The sequence below is a fragment of the Pseudochaenichthys georgianus genome, chromosome 3, assembly GCF_902827115.2.
Source record: "Pseudochaenichthys georgianus chromosome 3, fPseGeo1.2, whole genome shotgun sequence".
NCBI lineage: Eukaryota > Metazoa > Chordata > Actinopteri > Perciformes > Channichthyidae > Pseudochaenichthys > Pseudochaenichthys georgianus.
In genome coordinates, this window is record NC_047505.1 from 44800217 (window position 1) to 44823355 (window position 23139).

Here is a 23139-nt window from a genome sequence, read left to right on the forward strand (position 1 = left end):
GTAAAAAAAACAATCAGCAGTGGAGTTATAGTGTCCTCTAGTGGTAATAGTGAGAGCTCCAAAATACCACAAGTGTACTGGCTTGGGTTGAATTCTGCCATTCGCTGCTATAATAAAAAAGACAAGAGGTGTGTTTTCAATGTTCACTATATTGCAGGAAAAACGGATGAACATGAACGTTAAGTGATGACAGAGAAACTGATCATATTAAGCTGTAAACAGGGCCATTGAAAAAAATCACAACAATTGTGACAAACTATATTTTGTATACATTTATTTATTTATTATTTATATCGAACCATAGAAAAATAAAGACTCAATCTTTAAGGTGCAACAGTACTTGTGCTGAAGATACAACCAGATTTCTTTAAAAATCTGTAGTCTTCATACAAGATGAGACCATAAATCCTTATACATTTTACCTCAATATCCATTCAAGAAATATTTGTTTAGTATACCCTTTCACTCACTTTTTACAAATATTGGCATAGATACAATATAAAACGGTAACAAGTTAAAGGAGAAGAAACATACAAAGTACACTGTCTGTATCCGGTGTGGTTAAGCGGTCTCTGCATTGTGTTGATAATGGACGAGACCCGAGCCAGCGTAAAGTTGAGACGATCTCTGTTTAGTGACTGACAACGGATAAAAACGATCAGTTTTACATCAATTCCTCACAATGACTCCTCTCACATGGAACATTTTACGAAAAGGCAGAGGAAACGTGAGGGACACAATATATAGGGGGGAAAGTCCTCACAACAAAAAACTCCTGAGCACAGCGACCACACTTCAGAGGTTCCGCCCACTGATCTCCAACCTTGCCAGGTATTTAACATTCAATAAAATGAAGAACACAGAATAAAATAATATAAAACACAGAATTAGTGATACAGAAAAAATTAAATAAACCCCACTGCATATTTATATCTGTTACATGTATACACAAAAAAGGGTCCCAAGCTTTCAGCCCACACAATGCGGTATAACTATAGCTTCTTTTGTGTACCATTATTCTTTTTTGTCTTTCTTTTGCAGCATGTCAATGACGGATTTAGCCTTTCGCTTGACACCTAGAAGAAAAGAATAAAGAGAAGAATTGAAGAGACAGGACATTATGTAAACATGACTAACGGCTAAAGAGTGAAACCCCTGAGACAAGTACACATTTATTGCAGTACCTTGCTTTTTGCTGGGTGATTCTGCAGAATCTGAGGATCTCTTAGCATATGCTAACTTCATCCTCTGGATGTTCTTCTTGCTGATCACTTCATGCTGTACAATAGGTTGTGGGTAGTCTTTACCCACAATGCAACCTGCTGCCTGCTGGACACTGCGCGGAGCCTTCCAAGGCTCATAGATATACTGGGCTGGGAACTTCTTCAGAAGAGGAAGGTACTTTCTATCAAGTAGAGGGAAGGTAAAATGATTTCATATGAATCACTATCATTTGTGACAATTTAAGTTTGTTTGGTTTTGTGATCTTACTTTATGTAATCTCCATTTTTGTCTGTCTTCTTGCCAAATGCGACAGGGGAGTAAACTCTGAAGTACTGGTGGAAGAAGGCACTCGCTGAGAGCCACTGCCAGTTTCCAGCATTCAGGGCCCAGTCGCCATCCAATAAAAGATACTCAAACACCTTCAGGAGCCGTGAACAAAATGTGAAAAGATAAACTCAACAGATTTAGCATTGCACTTTACATCACTCTTTGAAAAATATGAATTAATACGTTTTTAAAAACACATGTATTTACCTTGGAATAAAACATTTTATTTTAATTGCAGTGTTGATAGGTTTGCTGTCGAGTCTATGTATTGATTGCATAATAAAGACACAAAATGAACCCCATAAAACCGACCCTACATAGTTGTATAGTCATGCAGCAGTCCCAACACTGTAAACAGACTTTGATGTGTAACGTTTTTAAATAGGCAGGAAAATGTAATCTGATAATGATAGAATCCTGTATATGATAAACAAAGATTGATGATTTCAAGTATTAATCTTTATATATCTGTACTTTGCAGTATGTTGCAGTGCCAAACAGCTTTATATCATATCTAAAAGGTTAGTCTGGTATATATTGTGAAAATACATTTCATCAGAAAATATAGTGAGGTTATTTTGTGAACTGCACATGGTAACACAGGACTCTATGGATTGTGTGCTCCGTGCATTATCTAACATACAGAAGAAATAGAGACTTTAAATATTTACACACCTTCTGCCCTTCTTCCCAGTTGATCCACAAGTCTCCCCTGGTGAGAAAACAGGCGACAGCATGTCTGGCCAGGTGGTGGATCCAGCCCTCCTGCCTCAGCTGAGTCATGATGGCGTCAATGAAAGGGAGACCAGTCCGAGCCTTACAGGACATACAGAGCACCCAGGAAACATTGATGATCCAGGAAATAAGCTATGCTTCTGAATTATCATGAAAACTGTTCTTTCAATATCATTTCCCATTTTTCATTCATGTCCATTTAAATACAGTCTTATTACCTCTCTCCATGCAGCAAGATATTCAGGGTTTGTGTCCCAATCCACCTGGGTACATACGGGGTTGCCCTCCATCTTGTCAAAGTTAGGGATACCCACACCAGCGGCGTAGTAAAACTCTCTCCACAGCAGCTGGCCATGCAGGGAAACTGGAGGCTCCGAGTGCTTCTTCTGCAAATAACACATATACATAACAGTCAGACTCATTTTACTTTTAAATGTCAAAATTAGGGCCATGCATCGATACTTAAACTTGTTGTAACACATATTCTGGTACAGCGTAGCATCTTGCTAATTTGTTTAAATGTAAGTTGCACAGCCTTACTCATTCAGTAGCTTACTGCCTACAAAAACTCTACCTCCATGGTGACACTCACCCCCTGATAGACTTCTGTCACCCTCCACCAGAAGGTGCGTGCAGACAGGCAGCCAAACGTGACGTATGGACTGAGGACCGTGGTGCTGGGGCTCAAAGAGTTTGGAGAAGTCTGCGGCTTCTCAAACGTACACACCCAATCCTGGAGTAAGAAAACAGATGGAGCTAATATATCAAAGAGGAGACATGTACATTTTCATTCCCAGGGTAATTAGTTATTGTTAAATATAAATCTTTATGTTATATATTTATTTAAAAAGTATATGAATGCAATCAGTATTCCCCTTATGTTGATAAAGGATTGTATTAACAATGAATCATACAAACATACAACGTTTTGGAGCTAAAAATGTTGAAAATGTCATTCAGGAAAACTGTCCAAAGAGTCTCACAAGAACATGTTATTACATTTAAATAAATATAATATAATATAAATCAACATAAGATTTAACAACATTACAAACCATTAACATTCTTCGACACAGTTTTCTGTAAAAGGAGCGGTGGTGAAATTTAACTAAGAACTAAACAACTCTACAGATGCTATATAGGTTGTTGTCATAATATTTATTTCTGAAAAAGACTTTAATCAAGTGTAAAATACTCTCTAAAATGAACATGTTATACTCAGTCGAGAGTCTCAGTGTCAAAAGTCCTTCAGTTGTGTACAGCGAAATAATAATTATTCAAACTAAAATACCTTTCTTGCAATGTTTTCGTCTAATCTCCTCAGAGCCTCCTGTTCTCCTCCTGGGAACTTCTCCTCTCCCAGAGTTGTGGTGTCATGACCGAGATCCTCCAGTGTAGGTATCCCATCATTCTTGTCATGGTTTTCTGAACAAGGCGTCTTTACATCTGTGACAAGAAAAATTATATTTTAATCAACCACTGCTCAAGTTTAACAGCTGTATGTTAGCTTTAAATGTTTTTGAATGCTTACATTTACTGGTTTACTGTTTATTTCTATGAAGAAATTATAACAATTCACTGGCATGACACACTGTAGTTCGTAGTACCTTTAGTCTCTTCGATAGCTGGTGCAGGGATGGGTTTCTTAGGGTTACCTATAGTCTTCAATATTGTTCGAAAACGGTTATAAGTAAGGGGGGCCTTCCCATTGTTTTCCTCAATTATCCTATAAAGACATGACAGACAATAATATAAGGACACTAACCTGAAATCAGACATTTAAGAAGTAAAAACTGTAAGGAAACAATGTGTAATCTCCCCAAAATGTGTACATTTTCAATATGATTAATACCTGTCCATATCATGAATAGTGTGTGAGATTTTGTAGACGACTTCAACTCCATGTTCTTTGGCCAGTGTGGTCACCGTTTTGTCCCGGCTCAGGCTGTAGGGCTCTGTGTCGTACTCATAGGTTAATTTTGTGACTTTCCACTTCTCGAACAGCTTGGGGAACACTTCCTCAGGCTTCCCTCGCACAACAAACAGCCTAAAGGAGTCAAACACACCAATATATGACAACATAACAATAAGTGTATGTGTTTTAATATTTGTGAGACTGTTGCCCTTTTGTCTCTACCTGGAGTTGAGTTTCCTGAGGCTGCAGTCCAGGTCTTTGAGGCATCCAATGAGAAACCTCCAGCGGTTGATACCCACAAGGGTGTTGTTATAAATGTAAGGGTCCAGGATGAACACAGGGTACAGCTCCTTACAGTCCCTCAGAGCAGCCATCAGAGCTGGGTTGTCATGCAGCCTGAGTCCCTTGCGGAACCAGTGAATACAAGTATGAGCCATGCCTGTGAACATAGGAGGCAGACATTTCTTTAGACTTTTTATTGTATTGCACTGAGCCCTGAAGGTTAAATGTGGGTAGCTACACAGACATTACATGCAAAAAGTAAACTGGGGGCTAAGTTAGCAGCTTTACAAGTAAGTCGAAAACAAACTGCAGTAGTATTTGCATGTTTGTATAGTGGCAATGCTGGCAAATGTAACATAATTAGTTTAAAAGTACATATATTTTTCACAAATGTGCTTGAAATGTAGTCGTGTAGTGATGTGGAATATCTCGACCTAAAATGACATGCATTCAGGTGTTTTGAACAATAGGAAGACACAGTTGCAGAATAATGTCATAGATGTGTCGACACAGAACTAATACAACTAACGCATAATATCATGATAACAACTGTCTAAGTGTCCAAAATGTACATGGAAGAGTTATAGCCACATGATGCACAGTTTTGTGGTGACACGTTACCGTAATTGTGGCTCAAAACAGTTACAATCCGCTTGGTTTATTGAGAGGTCTGTGTTTGATAACCAGCACGCTGATTTGTTTTATAAAACCGGAAGCTCTGCAACGTCTGCAGCTAAATCAGCCAATCAGATGAAAGAAGCGCCACGCGTTGCCCATGTCTGTCCACCAGAGGCCCCTATTTTGCAAACAAGACCAGCTATACTGCACGTCACCTCGATTAAAATATGTTTTTTAAAAACGGTCGAGGCTAGATTATTGAATGAAATTGTACAAGCGATGTGTTTTTCACGTTTTACAATCAATAAGAGATGAATAAAAAGTCGTACAAGGGAAGAAAAAAACCCAATAATTACACCCTCTCTACGTCATGCAGCAGCCCCGCTCGGATCCCGTTCAACACAACAAGTTTTCACCCTGAGAATCCCGCCAGCTCATCGTAGCTCGCCGTGATCGTATAGTGGTTAGTACTCTGCGTTGTGGCCGCAGCAACCCCGGTTCGAATCCGGGTCACGGCATTGCGGTAACAATGTCACGGCAGATGGGCTGTATTTTTGAATAATATTTTGTTGGAAATGTTTTGTGAATGTAAGAAATAAGAACTTTTTTTCTCCATGGACATATATTTAACATTAAAAACAAGCATGGCGTTATCAGTGGTAAAACTATGTAACCCAGACTATTTACTCTCAAGTAGTGAACTGTAGCCTAAAATAAAGCGTACACGTTCGTTACATGTCGATTCTTGTTATACTGCTTTAAAATAATAACTTTTTAAGAAATCATAATTGTATGTATTGTTTACATTTATCTGGCAGAACTCCAAATCGCCGTTCAGCTACTTGTAACTGTCTTTATGGGTTAAGAAATAAATACATCGAAATACAAACATTGTATTGGCTGGAAAACGCATCTTGTCAACGCTGAAAACAAGGCTGTTTCCCCGCAGAATAATAATGATTGTATACGTTTCTGTACTGATGTGTAGATTAAGTGTTCACCATGCAGGATTTAACATACATCTACCGCGGGAAACATGTCCTACACACCATAATTGGATATTCCAAAACATAACAATAGTAAAACACTAAAAAGGATACTTTCCCTGCACCATATCGCCTTCTTACACACTTTCTTATCCTTCTTTACATTTTGCTAACAAAGGCCATCTCACATATACATATTTTTGCTACAGTAAGGCCTGCCTTTTTAACTTAGTGGACTATGTTTCTAAAGAATGGTACAACGATCTGAATATTTGACATACAGCACTTCCTTGTTTTACCGTAAAGCCCCCCAGAGGGAGACACAATAGTAAGGGTAACTGGAAGACCACACTTTTAAAAAGTTACTCTTACAACAAAACTTGTCTTTGCAGTAATCAAATAAGTCTCATAAAAGCACTTACATGAAATCACCCAAGAACTGTTGTCATGGGGTTTTTACATAACTGTAACCTTTTAAGCAAAGCATTAAATCCCCATTATTAATCAATCGATGCTTTTTACTCTACTCGGTAGATTTGTGAACGTTTTCATTGTCATTACTTTAATAAAAGCAATATATTTCGATGTTAAATAGACTTTAATGTGAATCTTACTCCGTTTACATGAGACCTACTCATGGAGCCTTCTGCCTGCACCACGAGTATGATTCCGTTTTTGGCGGATCATTGCCATCAGCCCATCGTAGCTCGCCGTGATCGTATAGTGGTTAGTACTCTGCGTTGTGGCCGCAGCAACCCCGGTTCGAATCCGGGTCACGGCATTGCGGTAACAATGTCACGGCAGATGGGTTCTCTTTTAAAAAGATTACTAATGTACATTGGTGTGTACTGGATTAAAACGGAATCATTCCTTTTTCTGTATTTACAGATTTGTTCGCATTTAAAAAAAATGTATGGTGGTTTGATTGGTGGGATTTAAGCAGGGTTAGATACGTATGGTGGCCGGCAGGTGCAAACGCATTACAACGGCTCAACAATGCCCTATACATTACATAATGCACACAATGTTAACAATATATTGTTCGTCCTAATACTGTCAGTACTGCCCTAAATGCACATTGTAACCAAGCGGCAAACTCTGGGGCAGAGCAGGGAGGCAAATAAGGAAGTGCCTCAAACTGCAGTTTATCTAGTGGCCAGTAGGAGCAGTCTGCAGAAGGGAGCAATTTCCGTAGACCCCATGTTAAAATGCCCAACTTTAAAGCAGAAATAAACATGTTTACATCGTTGTTCAAAAAAACATATTCTCTGTATAGTTAGATCCCCCCTTCATGACTATGGATTGGGGGGTGAATTTTTTCTCAACTCATCTGTTTAATTAATATTCTTAAAGTCTTAAAGTTATGCATGAATTAGGGCGTGGTCACATTGAGTGACAGCTCTGTCCAGTGCTGTCACAGCAGCAGTGACTGCTGCTTACGGTACGTCCACACAGCAGCTTTAGACGAATCTTCCACCGCTTCCAACGCTTCTCTGCCCATTGACTTTGAATGGGGATGATGTCACTTTCCCTCGCTTTTCGCCGAACTGCATTGTGGGGGAGCGAAGAGAAGATTTCCAGGATTTCCAGGATTCAAAAGTTGAGCAATGTTCAACTTTTGAAGCTGAGCTGGAAGCGTCAGCCAATCAAACACGTTTATGCAAATCTGACAGTAGAAGCGCTAGCCAATCAAACCGCGTGTAAGTTCATTTCCTCATATTCCAAACGAGAAATTACGGTAGCAAATCACCCGGTTCTTTACGACCAGAACTATTAACGGGATACAAACCGGAGGAACCAGGCATGGAGGGAAGTGGCAGAGACAGTGGGTGAAACTGGTAGGTTTTCGCCTGTTTGGGGAGTTTATATTTATATATATTGCTCGCATAGCAGGATTTGGAAAAACTTGTCCATGCTTTTGTCTTCAGTAGACTCGACTACTGCAATGGTGTCTTCACAGGTCTCACTAAAAAATCTATTAGAAAGCTGCAGCTGATTCAGAACGCCGCTGCTCGAGTCATCACTAACACTAAAAAAGTGGATCACATCACTCCAGTTCTGAAGTCTTTACACTGGCTTCCTGTGTGTCAAAGAATAGATTTCAAAATATTGCTGCGGGTTTATAAAGCACTGAATGGTTTAGGCCCAAAATACATTACTGACCTCCTGCTAAATGATGAACCATCCAGATCTCTCAGGTCTTCAGGGACTGGTCAGCTTTCTGTTCCCAGAGTCAGAACTAAACATGGTAAAGCAGCGTTCAGTTATTATGCTCCAAATATCTGGAACAAACTCCCAGAAACCTGCAGGTCCGCTGAAACTCTTACTACTTTTAAATCCAGGCTGAAGACTTTTCTTTTTGTCGCTGCTTTTAATTGAACTATTCATATCTTAAACTGCACTGTAACTTTTATCCATGTATTTTTCCTTTTACTGTTTATTTTATTAGCTTTTCTTTTTTAATGCTTAATGTCTTTCATTTTTTGTAAAGCACTTTGAATTGCCTTGCCTTGAAAAGTGCTATATAAATAAACTTGCCTTGCCTTGCCTTGATTTGCATAAAATCCCCGGGGTTTTTTGCTTTGTATGTCGGGGGCGGGAGATTCATATGATTGGTTGTTGGTCGCATTGCTCGCAAGAAATCCCCAAGCTGTCACACACGCCCAGCTCCAAGATTTTCAAGATTTTTGAAAAGCTGCTGTGTGGACGTACCGTTACTGTCTCTCTGCTAGCAGCAGGGACTCTGCCTGCTCAGTTCATCCAGGGAACATAACTTGAACTCGGCCGTGTTTGTTTGTTTTTCATGCTTATATCGGACTATTGTGGCTCGCTCTGCGGTTAAAACAGACGGTGCATGAATGCGGTTTTGCGGTAAGTGAAATTTGAGTACTTTATTTATGTTTTTATGATTTTAATCAGCTACGTAATGAATGTTAAGGCTTGGGTTAGCATGTACGCGAGTGGTAGCTAGCTACATCTGTGCTAACGATGCTAATCGTAGCCTCCAAGTTAAAACGAAATAGAGAAGTGTAAGCGTTAAGTGGGATAATACTGTAGAACAAACGGCTTCTGTTTGAGGTTGGTAAAATAAGGTCATCCTTGCAAGAGATATTTTATTATGTAGGTAACTGTGTGCATCGCTAAGGTTAATTTAAATTAGCTATGCTCGAGTATGTAGACAAGCTAACATCAAAGTAGTGTTGAAGAGCAGCGTAGTGTATGTGAAATCAACCTCACAATAAGATGTGTGTACTACAATTATTAATATCATATTTCAAGATGATTACTTAGATATTACAATATGGTTTGTTGAGCTGGAGTTCATTATTGAGCTTACAAGTTAACGTCACAGTCATATCTGAAGAACGAACCCAAACCTTGTTGTTTTTATTAATTGTATTACCAATTAATACTAATTTGGTATCAAATAAATATTAAGCATTGGTAATACCAATGCTCACTATTTATTTGATTTTCATTACACTTGTGAAACCGACTAATTGTGGCTGTAGAACGTGTAACGTGTAACTTCAAGCCTGCATTTAAGGACGATGAATAGCCTAGTCCAGGGGTCGGCAACAGGCGGACCGCGGTCCGGATCCGGACCCAGACCCTATACGGACCCGGACCTATAATCAATACATTAATAAGGGATTTCAATTTTGACGGGGCGATTCTATTTTAACCGCCGCCGACAGGGGGCAAAAGAGACGATTGAGCGATACGGGGAGAGAAACACAGAAGAAGAGACGAGTGAGCGATACGGGGAGAGAAACACAGAAGAAGAGATGAGAGCGCAGCAGAGAGAAGTGGAGAGGAAAGTGAGTGAAGAGAATAATTAGCGATACAGGGAGAGAAGCGGAGAGGAGAGTGAACAGGCGTGTTAGCGGCAGACAGGGAGAGACAAATAATTACACATGGCGCTCTCCAAGAAGAGGAAAGTGGCTTTTAACCCCGAGTGGACGGACTCATTCATGTTCATCCAACACATCCTCACTCCCAGGTCGGCCTATGTTGACGTTATGGGGCCTTAGAGTCCATTTTCAACGCAAGGGGGGGGCCCTTAGCGTCCATTTTCAGCTTTCCGGGATGTCCAGACGCTCATGGAAGCACGGCATTTGTTTGTGTCGACTGCCCTTAAAGGTAATGTGAGCGTCCATTCTCATTGGATAACGGAGAATTGTACACCCGGAAGTAAGTATTCCCCTTACTGTCGATTGATTTTACAGTGATATCTGCACTACTCATCGACTAAAAAACACCAGATTATCCTTGTTAATTACACAACATTGATTGGTTTAAATTGTGTGCAATGCTTTTGTATTTTTCCCCTTTCGATTCGGAGAAACAAATCTTTTTTCGGAGTAACGGATGGCAGAAGACAATACACTACCCAGAATCCCCAGCTATCGTTTGGACTACACCATGTGCTCTGTTTGACATCAACAATTTCTCCCTGCAGACAAAAAAAAAACATGGCCGAACTTCGTTTTATTCTCGGTGTAAAATGCCTATTTTAAAGTTAGTTTGGCCATTAAAATGCGTTTTGATGTCATTTGATGCGAGAAATATGAGTTGTTATTTCAGATGATGTGTGCAGTGGATGTACATGATCTTTAGTTTGCTAGTTATTACAAAGATTACTTCAGGAAATTGCGTCCAACGTTTTCATTGTTACCAAGGTGGTTGCTAGGGACGCTGCTATCGATATTATTTCTGTTATGTTGTGTAACTGTTTAATGGTGTTATCTTTATTGCTACCCCCTTCCCCGTCAATGTATAGTGTTGGTCCACAGCGCAAACATATTAGTTTAACAAAATCCGCATCTAAAGATAGCCTACGTTATTTTCCCCTGTGCAATTCCAGTCTCACATCTCAGAGCACATCGTCATTAACAAATACCGGAAACAGACCGAAAACATTAAAAAAAAAAAATAATAATAATAATAATACTTTACTGTGCTTGCTTTTCTCTTTGAAAGTCATCACATAACGGCATTGTAATACACGGTTCGACTGCATTAAATATTACATATCTGCCGTAGTTCTGTATTTATAGAGCCCTGATCAGAAGACTTCTAGACAAACATGAGGAACTGAAAACGTGACGTGGATCATAAATATATCAGCCATTAAACAACATCTTACATTTCTTTTCACACAATACGTCTCCTTGCAGTATCAATACTAATTCGGCGGACTTTTATATTTGATCCAATTGGTAGATAGGCTGTATTTACACCATAAAGGTGCACAGCTGATATAAAGGGACACCTAGTGGTTAAAGCATGTTATTGAATTTCATTATTTTTATTATTAGATATTAATAGGATCCCTATAAAGTATATTCATTACTCGTTATTCTCTACTAATAGTTAATTAAAGACTGTATATAATGACTATTTTGCACATCCCTTTCAAGATTTCAAGATTTTCTAAGGTTTATTGACATATCATATAGGCCTACACAACTGTGGTGTAGTTATGCATTGAATGAAAAACTTGGGTCGCAGGTTCCTCAATAGTGCATTACAAGACATCTATCAATATTTGTGCATACCTCCAGCAATGTTAACTATGTTGAAGCACTTGTTTTAACTGATATTATACATAATGTATTATACTCTTATAAGATGTATGTAGATATTTCATCTCCGGCCTTGTCAGGTATTGAACAATCAATAAATAAAGAACACAGAATTGTTAAATATAAAACACAGAATTTATGTGATTATACTAAATGATTAGAAATAAACACTACTGCATATTTAACTGTTACACATGCTGATGTAACGCAAATGTTCCAACTTGGGATCAATAAAGTATATCTTATCTTAAGCTGATCGATGGCTTCTGCCATATTTGCAAAATGTGCCTCTGAACCTTGACACGTGTATGTTTCAGGCTTATCAATTAATTTAATGTAATGTTATCAATTAACAACAGGGGTCACAACAACATTCTTCATTATTCAACAACAAGCTGTTGAATAAAGCTCTTTTGACCTTAGCTGGCATGTGTGTATATATATTAATGCTGCCCATTATGGGCACAAGCAATTTTCACCCATTTATTAATTATATGTTTTAAATTTGAGTGTTTCCTATCCCCTAAACCTCCAGGGATGTACAATACTGGCAACTTCTTATTATGGGAAATACGAAAACGTCTTTTAAAACTACAACTCCCAGTAGAGACGTGCCATATAGAGAACATGTTGCGAAACACAATAGCCAGCATGTGTAGTTCTGGGGACGGGGTGGGGGAGGGGGGACGCGGTGGACCCGTTCAAATCCAGATTTGGACAGTCTGCCGTGGTTCCATCCCATTTCAAGTGCTGTTCGAGAATCGGCGTAACCCTCGGAGCACACTCTCCAATCACAGAGCTTGAGGACTATCACGAGATTTGTCAAACAGAGCACATGGCGTAGTCCAAACGATAGCTGGGGATTCTAGGTAGTGTAGTGTCTTCTGCCATCCTTTACTCAGAAAAAATATTTGTTTCTCCGAATCGAAGGGGGAAAATACAAAAACATTGCACACAATTTAAACCAATCAATGTTGTGTAATTAACAAGGATAATCTGGTGTTTTTTAGTCGATGAGTAGTGCAGATATCACTGTAAAATCAATCGACAGTAAGAGGAATACTTACTTCTGGGTGTACAATTCTCCGTTATCCAATGGGAATGGACACTCACATTGCCTTTAAGGGCAGCCGACACAAACGAATGCCGTGCTTCCATGAGCGTCAAATCCCGCCCCAGATGGGAATACATTGCAATCAGTTGAAAGCTATTTGCGTCCCTTTATGACGCTGAAGGAGCCTAGGAGCGTCACAATTGGACGCCACGGACACTGACCAAACGTCGCTCCTGGACGCTTAGGGAGTGAGAGTGTGTTGGCTAGAGAGCTACAGTGAATTACATTCATCCAATGTCAGAAGGATGACCTTTTAACAAACGTTGTAATGGTTTTCTTTCATTTCAATTTGAGTAAAACATTGAAGATATAACATTGTATTGTTTTATTTTTACACTCAGCTATAATGAAAAGATTACGTCAGTCAAAGCTCAGCTTTGGTAAGGAAGAGACAGGACAGGCAGAGAGAAAAAGAGAAAGTGATGGAAGTCAGGGAGGCCCTGCAGGTACAGTCACACAAAAGAATGTAGGCTTAATAAGCCCATCTATCTATCCATTTATCTATCTATCTATATATCTATAACAATAGTCTTCCTTTACAATAGGAATCATTTTAAAACAGCATACATCTATTGCAGTTATGATGTCATAACATATAATTGTATAAAACACCATTTGCTTACATCTTTGTTCTCTTTTGAGAATCAAACAAAACAGATTTAAAAAAAAAAAAATTCAAACAAACAAGTGAAATTAACTAAATGGCTGAATTGCTTTTAATTCACTGGCAGGAGCGACAAGTGAGGAGGAGCAAACATTTAACAACGAGGGAGAGATTGAACAAAGAGAAAGAGTAGAGGACAGAGAGAGTAATGAACAGGAAGAAGACAGAGAATCAAGAAGATGGAAGAGAGGCTGCAGGTTATGGAAAGGAGAGACATGGAAAATGAATGTTGACAATGTTTTGTGATCATTTTAGCCTCTTCTGCATGTCCAGATCATTAATAGTAACAATGAACTGATTCTTATGTATTACACTTTCAAAAATAAATTATGCTGACATTGTCAGCCCACTGACATGGTTTGAAATCAATATATTATCCAATTTGTGACCCCCCCCACTGGACTTAAAAAGCACCTAACTAGATCAGGAAAATCCCAAAAATCTCGGGGGGTATCCCCCTAACATGTTTGGACCTCGGTATTTAGGAAATCCTGGATACTGCCCTGCCTTCAGCGACAGGCTGCTGCACCCCACCTGTCACACGGAGAGATACCGCAGGTCCTTCCTTCCTGCAGCGGTCAGACTTTACAACCAGCACTGCCCCTAGTAGACCCTTCTACACACACAGACTAAAACACCCCTTGCTGCTAAATACAAACCAACTTTGTGCAATATATATGCCATTAATAACTGTAATTTATACCTGGCTGCTAAACCCTTGTTACTGTTACAAGGTATGCATCTTGTATTTTGTAAATTGTTTAACTTGCTGCTGTTAAATACCGTCAAACTGCTACAGGATTTGATTTGTAGATTTGATTTTGAAAATTATGTAACTTTTTGTTTTTATCTTTTTTTAGCATATTGGTGTTGTTTGTTTATTATATTATAACTTAGTACTTTTTTAACGCATTTAAGATATGCAACACTAAGCTGTCTGTGGCTCTTTCCTGCTGTAACGCTGCAAATGTCCCCTCTATCTGTGGGACTAATAAAAGGTATTCCGATTCTGTACCCAATTCTCCTTAGCAGCAGTCTGTAAGCAAGACTTGACCTCTTGAACATCCAATATGTCCAATCAGAATAGAGTATTCAAGTTGAGCATTAATCATTTCAGGTAGTATGCTTTGGATAAATGCATTAGCTAAGTAACGAAACATTACATTAAGAAAGTGATCACTTTAAAATTCTTGATTATAGTTCATGGATACGAGAACACCGACAGACAAGTGAGAGTAATGGTTGTTTATTTCAGTAAGTAGACATTCTGTTGCAGTGTACACAACCACAACAGCTGAACAAAGGTATTTGCCACAATGTGCAATGATGTCACCAGATCAGTTGTTGAGCAGCAATCTGAAAATACAGGACGCAAAGGTTCAGCAGGTACAATGTACAGTAGTTAGGTCACTTCACCTTCATGTGACTGATGAGAGCAGCATGTGTACAGTTAGGAAGATCATGTTCCCACAGGCCTCCTCAGCAGGCTGCTGAAGGAGACCTCTGGGATGCTTTTTATTTTCTGGTCAATTCCACAGCAAAACAAGAATGGAGAGTCCTGAAAGCCTTGGTATATGACCAACACAGAGAGCAGCATCACTCATTAGATAATGCTTTAATACCAGAGGGGGACTTCAGTTTACTCACAGGAAAAAGATGGAGTCACTCCTCTTCACATCTCAGGATTCTGAAAGTCAAGATTATTCGATTACCAATTCATTATTTAACAGTTCTAAAGATGCAGATTATTTATTTCTCCTTTAATCTTTCAAAATAAGCATGTGTCCTGCAGTAATATCCCACAATGCTCATGGGAGTGGACATGTGGGTAAAGCGTAACCACAGATTTATTCTGTGAGGTATTTCCAACGACACGGCCCTATAGGTAAAGGTCAGTCGGGATAGACCTCAGTTCTGTGAGTCGTACACTCACCTCTGCTGTGACGCCCTGCTGCATCCTGGGAGGACAGCCTCTGCTGCTGCATCCTGGGAGGACAGCCTCTGCTGCTGCATCCTGGGAGGACAGCCTCTGCTGCTGCTGCATCCTGGGAGGACAGCCTCTCCTGCTGCATCCTGGGAGGACAGCCTCTCCTGCTGCATCCTGGGAGGACAGCCTCTCCTTCAGAACACCTGGAGGACAATAAGGAGTGTATCAGCACATGCAGTTCTGTCATATCATGATACCTTTAGATCAGTGTAATCCTATCGTGATCTAACAAAGGTTAGCCCAAAGCTGGGCAGTTTGAGATAATAACCAAAATTGTTCCAGCTGCACCTTGAAGTAAATAATCATCATTTAATTTGACTGAGTAGTCGGGAGGAATTCGCTGCACAAACACTTCAAGTGGAGATGATAACCAAAACATTACCTCTAATGAGAACTACCATATGGTGAATGGGCTGTGTGAGGAAGTTGGTTTATGCCAACTATCAAGAGGAAGACGTTTCTTTTTTGTTAAAGCGTCTCACTGGTAGGGTTGGGTACCGAGAACCGGTTCCGGTTCGGAACCGGTTCCAACATTTCGATTCCAACAGCATCATTTAGAAATGTGAATTTCGGTTCCACTTTTCGATGCCTGAGGAAATGTTTCTCGCCGCTCTAAGTAGCCTACTGTATGACTGCGGCGAGGCGGGAAATATAGCGTTGTACCTACACTTCCTACAGCGTAACCTGAGACCAGGGCCGGCCCGTTGCACTGGCATTATATAGATGTTCGCCTAGGGCGCCAGATCTGTGGAGGCGCTGCGCTGACAGCTCTGGGAGGGAAAACAAATGTTTTGACCGTTGGTGCTCATCCTAATTTTCGGCCTTGATGTAACAACATTCATAATTAATAAATGTAACACCCTTTTTCACCCCGGTTACACGTTTCCTTCTTCCTGTACGATGGGCGCTGCAAGTGATGAAAATGGGGGATGTTGGCTTATCTGGCACCCGCAGCTCACAGCCAAAGTGCGAGTGAGCGAGGGAGAAAGGGAGGGGGCACTGGAACTAGGGCTGTGCAATTAATCGTATTTTAATCGCGATTACGATTATGGCTTGCGACGATTATGAAAACAGCCTAATTGACAAAATACGATTATTTGCTGGGTGCGCTTTCGCCCCTCCCTAAAAGCCCACTCGGCCACGTGGGAGTGACATGTGTTGTGAGTCTTCAGCGCGAGCGAAGATGTCAGAACAAGAGCAGCAACTCGTTAAAAAGAAGGGTAAAACTATTTCCACTATTTGCAAGTACTTTGCCATTACATTTCACATCGCTAAAGATATGTGCCCAGTTAGCAACTAGGGCTTTAAGCAACTTGTCAACACGTTGGACAAGCATTACGCGATGCCGTCTCTGTATTATTTCAGCAGGTCTGCGCTGCCTGCACTATACTGTATGACAAATGCCGTGGGGAAGTTGAGAGAGATGTGGCTTCAGCTGACTACTTTGCTACCACAACAGACCTATGGTCTAGCCGAGGGGTGCCCAACCAGTCAATCACGAGATGTGTCTAAAAATAGAACAACAATATTCTGTTTTATCGTTAATGTCCTGTAACATAATCTTCCTGTGCCAGAATAATGTACTTGGACGCATCAAAGCTTTGTGATTGGCCGGCGTCACCCCATGTGTCGGGGCGTGGCTGAGGGTCTTCAGTACAGGTGGCAATATTGTCACCTGCCTGCGCTCATCTCTGAAACCAGACCATGTAAACAGGCTGTTTCTTGCAAAAAATCTTTAAGAGATGACATGAGCAGCCCTACCTGCATTTGCCATGGTGGCCAAAACATTTTTATTTGGTCTTAAATTGTAGTTCAACATTTATTTCCTGTTACTTCTGGACCATGACGGTTGGCCAGCCTTCAACGTTTAACTGAGTGGAATATGTTGAATATGTTTTACCAAAATGTTGGCTATATGTTAAGGAGTTTTCAGGTTGTGACAGTGCACTGCAACATATTTGATTTAATTTATTTTTGTCTAATTTATTTTTATTTATCATATTAATAATATATGTTTAGTATGGTTTTGGAAGTGCGCTCCAACATATTTGTTGATCTTGTTTATTGGTAAAATATTATTTGTTTTAAAGTTCAATAAATGGTCAATGAATAATCGTCAAAATAATCGTGATATCAATTATTGACTCAAATAATCGTGATTATGATTTTTGCCATAATCGCACAGCCCTAACTGGAACCGGCACTGTTGTTATTAGCATCTGGTGCTAGCTGCTCTAACGGAAGAAGAAGATGTTTCTACAATGATGTGGAGGGAGAGTCCTCTCCAGTCAGACTGAGAGGCTGATAACTTCAGCTCAGTGAGGTAAAGGACTCTGAGTGTTTAGATAGTTCACTTTAATCTAAGTTATCTCAGTGGGTCTCAAACATTTTGATCACAATTTATGTAAACACATATTTCCAAGGCACTCCTTTATAATTATTGGGATAAAACAGGTTTGAAATCATTCCAATGTATACTATAGGACAGTAAACCAGACCTATCGTTTTAAACTGGAGATAAAAAAATACGCATAAATAGAATAGTAAAATAAGATATGAATGAACAACAAACATAAAATACGTTACATGTATTTGTTATTGGCTATAGTAGGTTATTGGTTATGCTCACATACTTATTTAATTATTCAAATGTAAACCGATCTTTTTCATATGGGTGTTTATGTACCCCCTCGATCTACTCTAGTAATTCTGCTTAAAGTACACCAGATTGAAGCATTTTGCTTTAAAATGTTCAAACATTTCTTCCTGGTATGCCTGAGAAGGCAGATATGCTTGTTTTTCTCAACAAGAACTTAAATCATTTTTTTTACCCTGCCCCTCAAAGAATCGGAATTGAGAACCGTTAAGAACCGGAATCGAAAAGTAGAATCGGAATCGTGGAAATTCAAACGATACCCAACCCTACTCACTGGCATGTACTAAAGCCACCTGCACACAGCTGTTTAAAGTCAACCTGCTTCTAATGACGTAATGTTTCAAATAACATACCAGGACTCCACACACAGTCAGCATGGAGACCAACGATGCCAGTTTGTGAGTTTTGTCTCGCACTGACTTATGAACTAACCAGCTGAGAAAGCAGCTGGCTGCAGATACCGTACAGTGCTGTAAGCATCAGGTGTTTTCAATCATTGGACAGATATCAGAATTGCAGGAAGACAAACCCACCTACTGCTTTCAAAAGTTCTGGAGTCTCAGGATTCTTGACTCAGGATTGTTCTGCCTTCACAGCCACCTAAACACAGGAGACACATTCAGTCATCAGTTGCCAAACATCTCAAGTATAAATTCATTTTCCTGCATTTAACTTATTTGGTGGGCATCAAAAGCTAACTGAACAACATGACAAGTGCTATCTAAAGGTCCCATGTCATGCTTCCCCCAGACCAGTAATAGGTAAAGGTGAGTCGGGATAGACCTCAGTTCTGTGACAGTCGTACACTCACCTCTGCTGTGACGCCCTGCTGCATCCTGGGAGGACAGCCTCTGCTGCAGCACACCTGAAGAAGGCAGGCAGGAGAGAGTGAGAACATGTTTGCAGCATTCATGTTTTATCATTACTTGACATGCATTTCTCCCTTTTGATCAAATGAGTTACATCTGCAGTGGTTTGCATGTACTATGTACAGACACAGGGTAAAGACATGGCTTTCTAATGAATAATGTTTCAGCAAACATACCAGGACTCCACACACAGGCAGCATGGAGACCAACGATGCCAGTTTGTGAGTTTTGTCTCGCACTGACTTATGAACTAACCAGCTGAGAAAGCAGCTGGCTGCAGATACCGTACAGCGCTGTCATTATACAACATGTTTCACACTCTCCATATCACTCTCGACAGTTACTTTGAAAACATGGTTTGTTTTCCTCCTGGAATCTTGTGCATTTATAGCAGCCACCTGTTGGTTTAAACCCTCTTGTTAAGGGACGCCAGAGTACTTACATCATGCTGCAGTGTTGAAGGCCAGAGAGGACACCTGTTGAGGCAGAACTGAAGTTACTATGGGTTTCCATAAGCAGTGGCAGCAGCAGAGAGACTGCTGTATTTTGTTCAGTTGGGCATCTCTCAATCACACTTCAGAGCAGTTGAACATTAAGCCAATCATCATGACACTTGAACAGTAACTGAATTCTGAAAAGCAACTTACCAAGCTGTGCTTAAGGTTTCATCACCTGCCAAAGAACAAAGAATGTTTAAAGGACTGCCATAAACAAAAATATGTATATTTATAAATGTAACAGATGTCTTTTCTCATAAGTAACACTGCTACAACCAGCAGCAGTGGGTTGCAAGAGAATATTTGCTCTATGCACTGTATGAGCTCTACGGGCCACCTAACAGGACCAGAGCTCATACTGTGCCAATGAGACAAGAAATGCATCAATCCCAACAGTACACATGTATTTGAGGAAAACCGTAATGTCGAGTAGCATGTCCAGGCTTGCTGTATTTAAAGAGGTGGAGTCTATTAAACTGACATGCTATGAAGTGGTTGATGATGTTTTGGATACCGAAGCAGCGAGGGCCACAATCACCTTACCCCAGATCTTATAAAACAAGAGTATCAGGTCCAGATAACATTAAATGCAAACTAGTCATTTATGAACTTTGTGCCAAAAACCTATGACAAGTCAAATGTCCATGGAAGCCTGAAGGTTTAGGTTGTCAGGCTCCTGTAGTAAATTAAAAAAAAAGCAGACCCCCGACTAGTTCCCTGGTCTGATATGAAGTGATGACAGAACACACATGACATAAATTGGTTTCACTGTTTGTCTTTCTGACTGGACTTATCATACGATAAATAAAAATGAACTCGATAACTTCTCTGACCTTGATAAATTGCCTTTAACATGCGATTTTGTTTACATAAGGATGTGACTAGCATTTTAGGCAGGCGCGCTGTGAGGGGCGGGGCTCACACAGTCAGGTCAGGACACTCCGCGTGCAAGAGCCAAATAAATAATATAGAGACAAGCAGGAAACGGGAGACTTACTCGAGGGGAATTTTAAGTTAAATGGAATTGGTTGCAAAACCTAATTCCACATCTCCGGTGTGGGAATATTTTGGATTTAAGCCAAATCAACGAGGCGAACCTACGGACTTGAATGAGGTAGCAAAGGTAGCAATACGACCAACCTTAAACTGCACCTGAAACACAACCACCCCATTCCGTTTTCCCAGCTGAGAGCAAACATGGCAGCTGGAGATGGAGCCCCCACCTTCCCGACAGTTTACAATCAAAGATGCATTTGCCCGACAATGCAAACATGTTGGTGTTCCTTGCTCGAAATCTTTGAAATACAGATTTGGATATGACTTTTTGAGGCATCTGGGACTTTGTATGGACAGTGGACTGTACACTTGACTGTTGTTTTAAGGAGGGCTTGCGAGACAATGCGTGCTCATATTTAATTTATAGATAGATAGATCTATTTAATTTATTGTTTTGGTTGTTTGTGATTTCATTAATTTTTTATAATTTAATTTGTTTAATTTATTATATATAATTTATATATTTTAATATTATTTCACATTTCATTTGCCATGTTGAATGTTGAATACAAAGTTCTGTTTTAAAGGATGTACTTGAATTATTATTATCATTACGTCAGTGGTCTAAAAATAGTCTTACAACGGTGCCAACAATATTATCGTTTATCGCAATAAACAGGCCTACACAGACAGATATACTCATGTATACCATTAGACTGAATCCATGAACACAAATACTAACCTCATATCCAAGAGGGGCAGCACAACATCTTCCCCCATCGAGGCGAGCAGTAAGATCATATCCTGCAATAAAAGGGAAAATAATAAGAGGTTTGAACATCTCATCTCAGTCAACAATTAAACTGAGCCAATATTGTAAGCAAAAGCAACTAGATTTTATAAAAGGAAACGGGAAACCTGATGGTGGGGGATGGTTAGAAGAAACAGTGATACATCTCTAAACCAATAGACATGGTGAATGTGCCAGGCCTCATTGACACCATTCTGCAACCAGCAGTGCAGAGGTGAAAGCAAAACCTGATGTGCTATAGCGACTGTTGTCCTGAGATCAGCCCACTGCACAGGGCCGTCCTCCTGACAAGTGGCTCTGCTCGGACCAGCTCAGCGATCTGGTACTACTCAACTATATTAGGCTCAGATTAGGACTTTGTAAATGCCCGTTGCAATAATCACTATTAACAAAGCACTTATATACTAATAAAAGGACTGGTTTATCTAAAGCCAGTTGAGTAGCACTTGAAATGTTTTTGCTCTATGAAACCTGTACTTATATGATTCTGTTTTCTTCAAGTTTGTATTTTGTTGGTTGAACGCACTTATTGTAAGTCGCTTTGGATAAAAGCGTCAGCTAAATACAATGTAATGTAATAATCACAGCTGGTGATTTGGGTAACTTGTTTCCCCACTGAAAATAAATTAAATACGTTTAGACCGCTTTGATCATGTGCCATTAATAAAGATTATTTGTCACAGTGCGTCTCAAGTTGTTGAATATTAGGGCATTACGAAATGCTACAATGCATGACGTCGTTTTAGGTGGCCTTTGGTGACGTCACGTGAGTCAGAATAACTTTATAAAATAAAGTTGCCATATTTAAGATTACATTAACCACTTCTGAATAATTATGATTTAAATAAATGTTATCGACTTTTAAAAAAGGGAAAACGCTATCAGGTCCTAAATATTCTAAAGCCATGCCGCCAGTAAAGCAGTTTGCATTATACTGAATCAGGACTGAAACGTTTGCACATCTGTATGAATGCAGTCTTCTCATTCACTTAACTCGACATACTATCCTCACCCAGCTAGATGCCTCGCACGAGACAATATGCAATGCACTTAAGCTGCCGGTGTATCAACTACACGAGGAGGCTGTTAGCCTTTCTAGCATTAAGCTAACTAGCAGCTACTGTGCTCAACCAGGACAACGTGGCGTCCACAACGTGAGCACGTCGTGTTTCACATGTCTTATTAAAATCCCACTAAAGTAACTTTACTAACACATGAGGACATTTGTGCTGTGCCAGGTATTTTCAGCGAGTATTTACCTTCTGCGTGTTTTCTGGACGACCAGGGGCCTCAGTGTTTTTGAGTGCACGCACCTTCTTCTTCTTCTTCTTCTTCTTCTTCTTCTTCTTCTTCTTCTGTGTGTATTGGCGGTTGGCAAACCAACTTGTAGGTGCATTACTGCCACCAACTGGACTGGAGTGTGGACAAGAGACTATGCGGAAAACAATAAACAAACGAACAAAACAAAGAACCAAAACTCTAGATTATTTTAAATGTATCAATTTCTCTTAGAAACGTAATAATCTCACAATATATATTGCCTGATGTTTTCCCTAACAGCCCTTATAGCGACAAGTCATGGCATTTGCTTTCTTCAGTGTGTGGAAAATCACATTTCTCTGAGGGGGAGACCAGGGACAGTTGCAACACTTTTTGGGGTTTTCCCAAATAAGTAAAAAACCATTTACAATAGGATAGCCATTTTTGCTATATTATACATTATCAATATTTCAGCTACTGAAACAATGTATTTAAGATGTTTTTATGAAATAAGTACAGGTTGGAAAATGTATATATATTTTTTTAAACTCAACTGTTACAACTGTCCTTGTGTACAGGGACAGTTGTAGCACATGCCAGGCACGGTTGT

General features: G+C 39.8%; 1 protein-coding gene, 1 long non-coding RNA gene and 5 other non-coding genes across 8 annotated transcripts; 2 read left to right on the top strand and 5 right to left on the bottom strand.

The window, feature by feature from the left end:
• Positions 1 to 300: 300 nt before the first annotated feature.
• On the bottom strand, positions 301 to 5184 carry cry5 (cryptochrome circadian regulator 5). Its single transcript, XM_034105349.1, has 11 exons — positions 5105 to 5184; positions 4424 to 4640; positions 4139 to 4333; positions 3894 to 4012; positions 3578 to 3732; positions 2879 to 3019; positions 2505 to 2672; positions 2227 to 2367; positions 1492 to 1643; positions 1185 to 1405; positions 301 to 1076 (listed from the first exon to the last, which is right to left on the bottom strand). The coding sequence occupies exons 2-11, from the start codon at positions 4636 to 4638 to the stop codon at positions 1015 to 1017; spliced, it is 1569 nt and encodes a 522-aa protein (XP_033961240.1). The 5' UTR covers positions 4639 to 4640; positions 5105 to 5184; the 3' UTR covers positions 301 to 1014.
• Positions 5185 to 5547: 363 nt separating this feature from the next.
• On the top strand, positions 5548 to 5619 carry trnah-gug (transfer RNA histidin (anticodon GUG)). Its single transcript has one exon. It is a non-coding gene; the product is annotated as a tRNA-His (tRNA).
• Positions 5620 to 6796: 1177 nt separating this feature from the next.
• Positions 6797 to 6868, top strand: trnah-gug (transfer RNA histidin (anticodon GUG)). Its single transcript has one exon. It is a non-coding gene; the product is annotated as a tRNA-His (tRNA).
• A 7815-nt stretch (positions 6869 to 14683) lies between these two features.
• Positions 14684 to 22634, bottom strand: LOC139436018 (uncharacterized). 2 transcript variants are annotated; one of them, XR_011645226.1, is made up of 9 exons: positions 22529 to 22634; positions 21201 to 21262; positions 19613 to 19637; positions 19408 to 19441; positions 18908 to 18961; positions 18634 to 18696; positions 15387 to 15583; positions 15101 to 15140; positions 14684 to 14809 (listed from the first exon to the last, which is right to left on the bottom strand). It is a non-coding gene; the product is annotated as an uncharacterized lncRNA (long non-coding RNA). The 2 variants fall into 2 exon arrangements; XR_011645225.1 differs by having other exon boundaries at positions 18630 to 18696.
• LOC117444610 (small nucleolar RNA SNORA18) lies at positions 15233 to 15366 on the bottom strand. The gene has a single exon (XR_004551826.1). It is a non-coding gene; the product is annotated as a small nucleolar RNA SNORA18 (small nucleolar RNA).
• Positions 18430 to 18568, bottom strand: LOC117444574 (small nucleolar RNA SNORA8). The gene has a single exon (XR_004551814.1). It is a non-coding gene; the product is annotated as a small nucleolar RNA SNORA8 (small nucleolar RNA).
• Positions 19122 to 19260, bottom strand: LOC117444585 (small nucleolar RNA SNORA8). The gene has a single exon (XR_004551822.1). It is a non-coding gene; the product is annotated as a small nucleolar RNA SNORA8 (small nucleolar RNA).
• Positions 22635 to 23139: the final 505 nt, after the last annotated feature.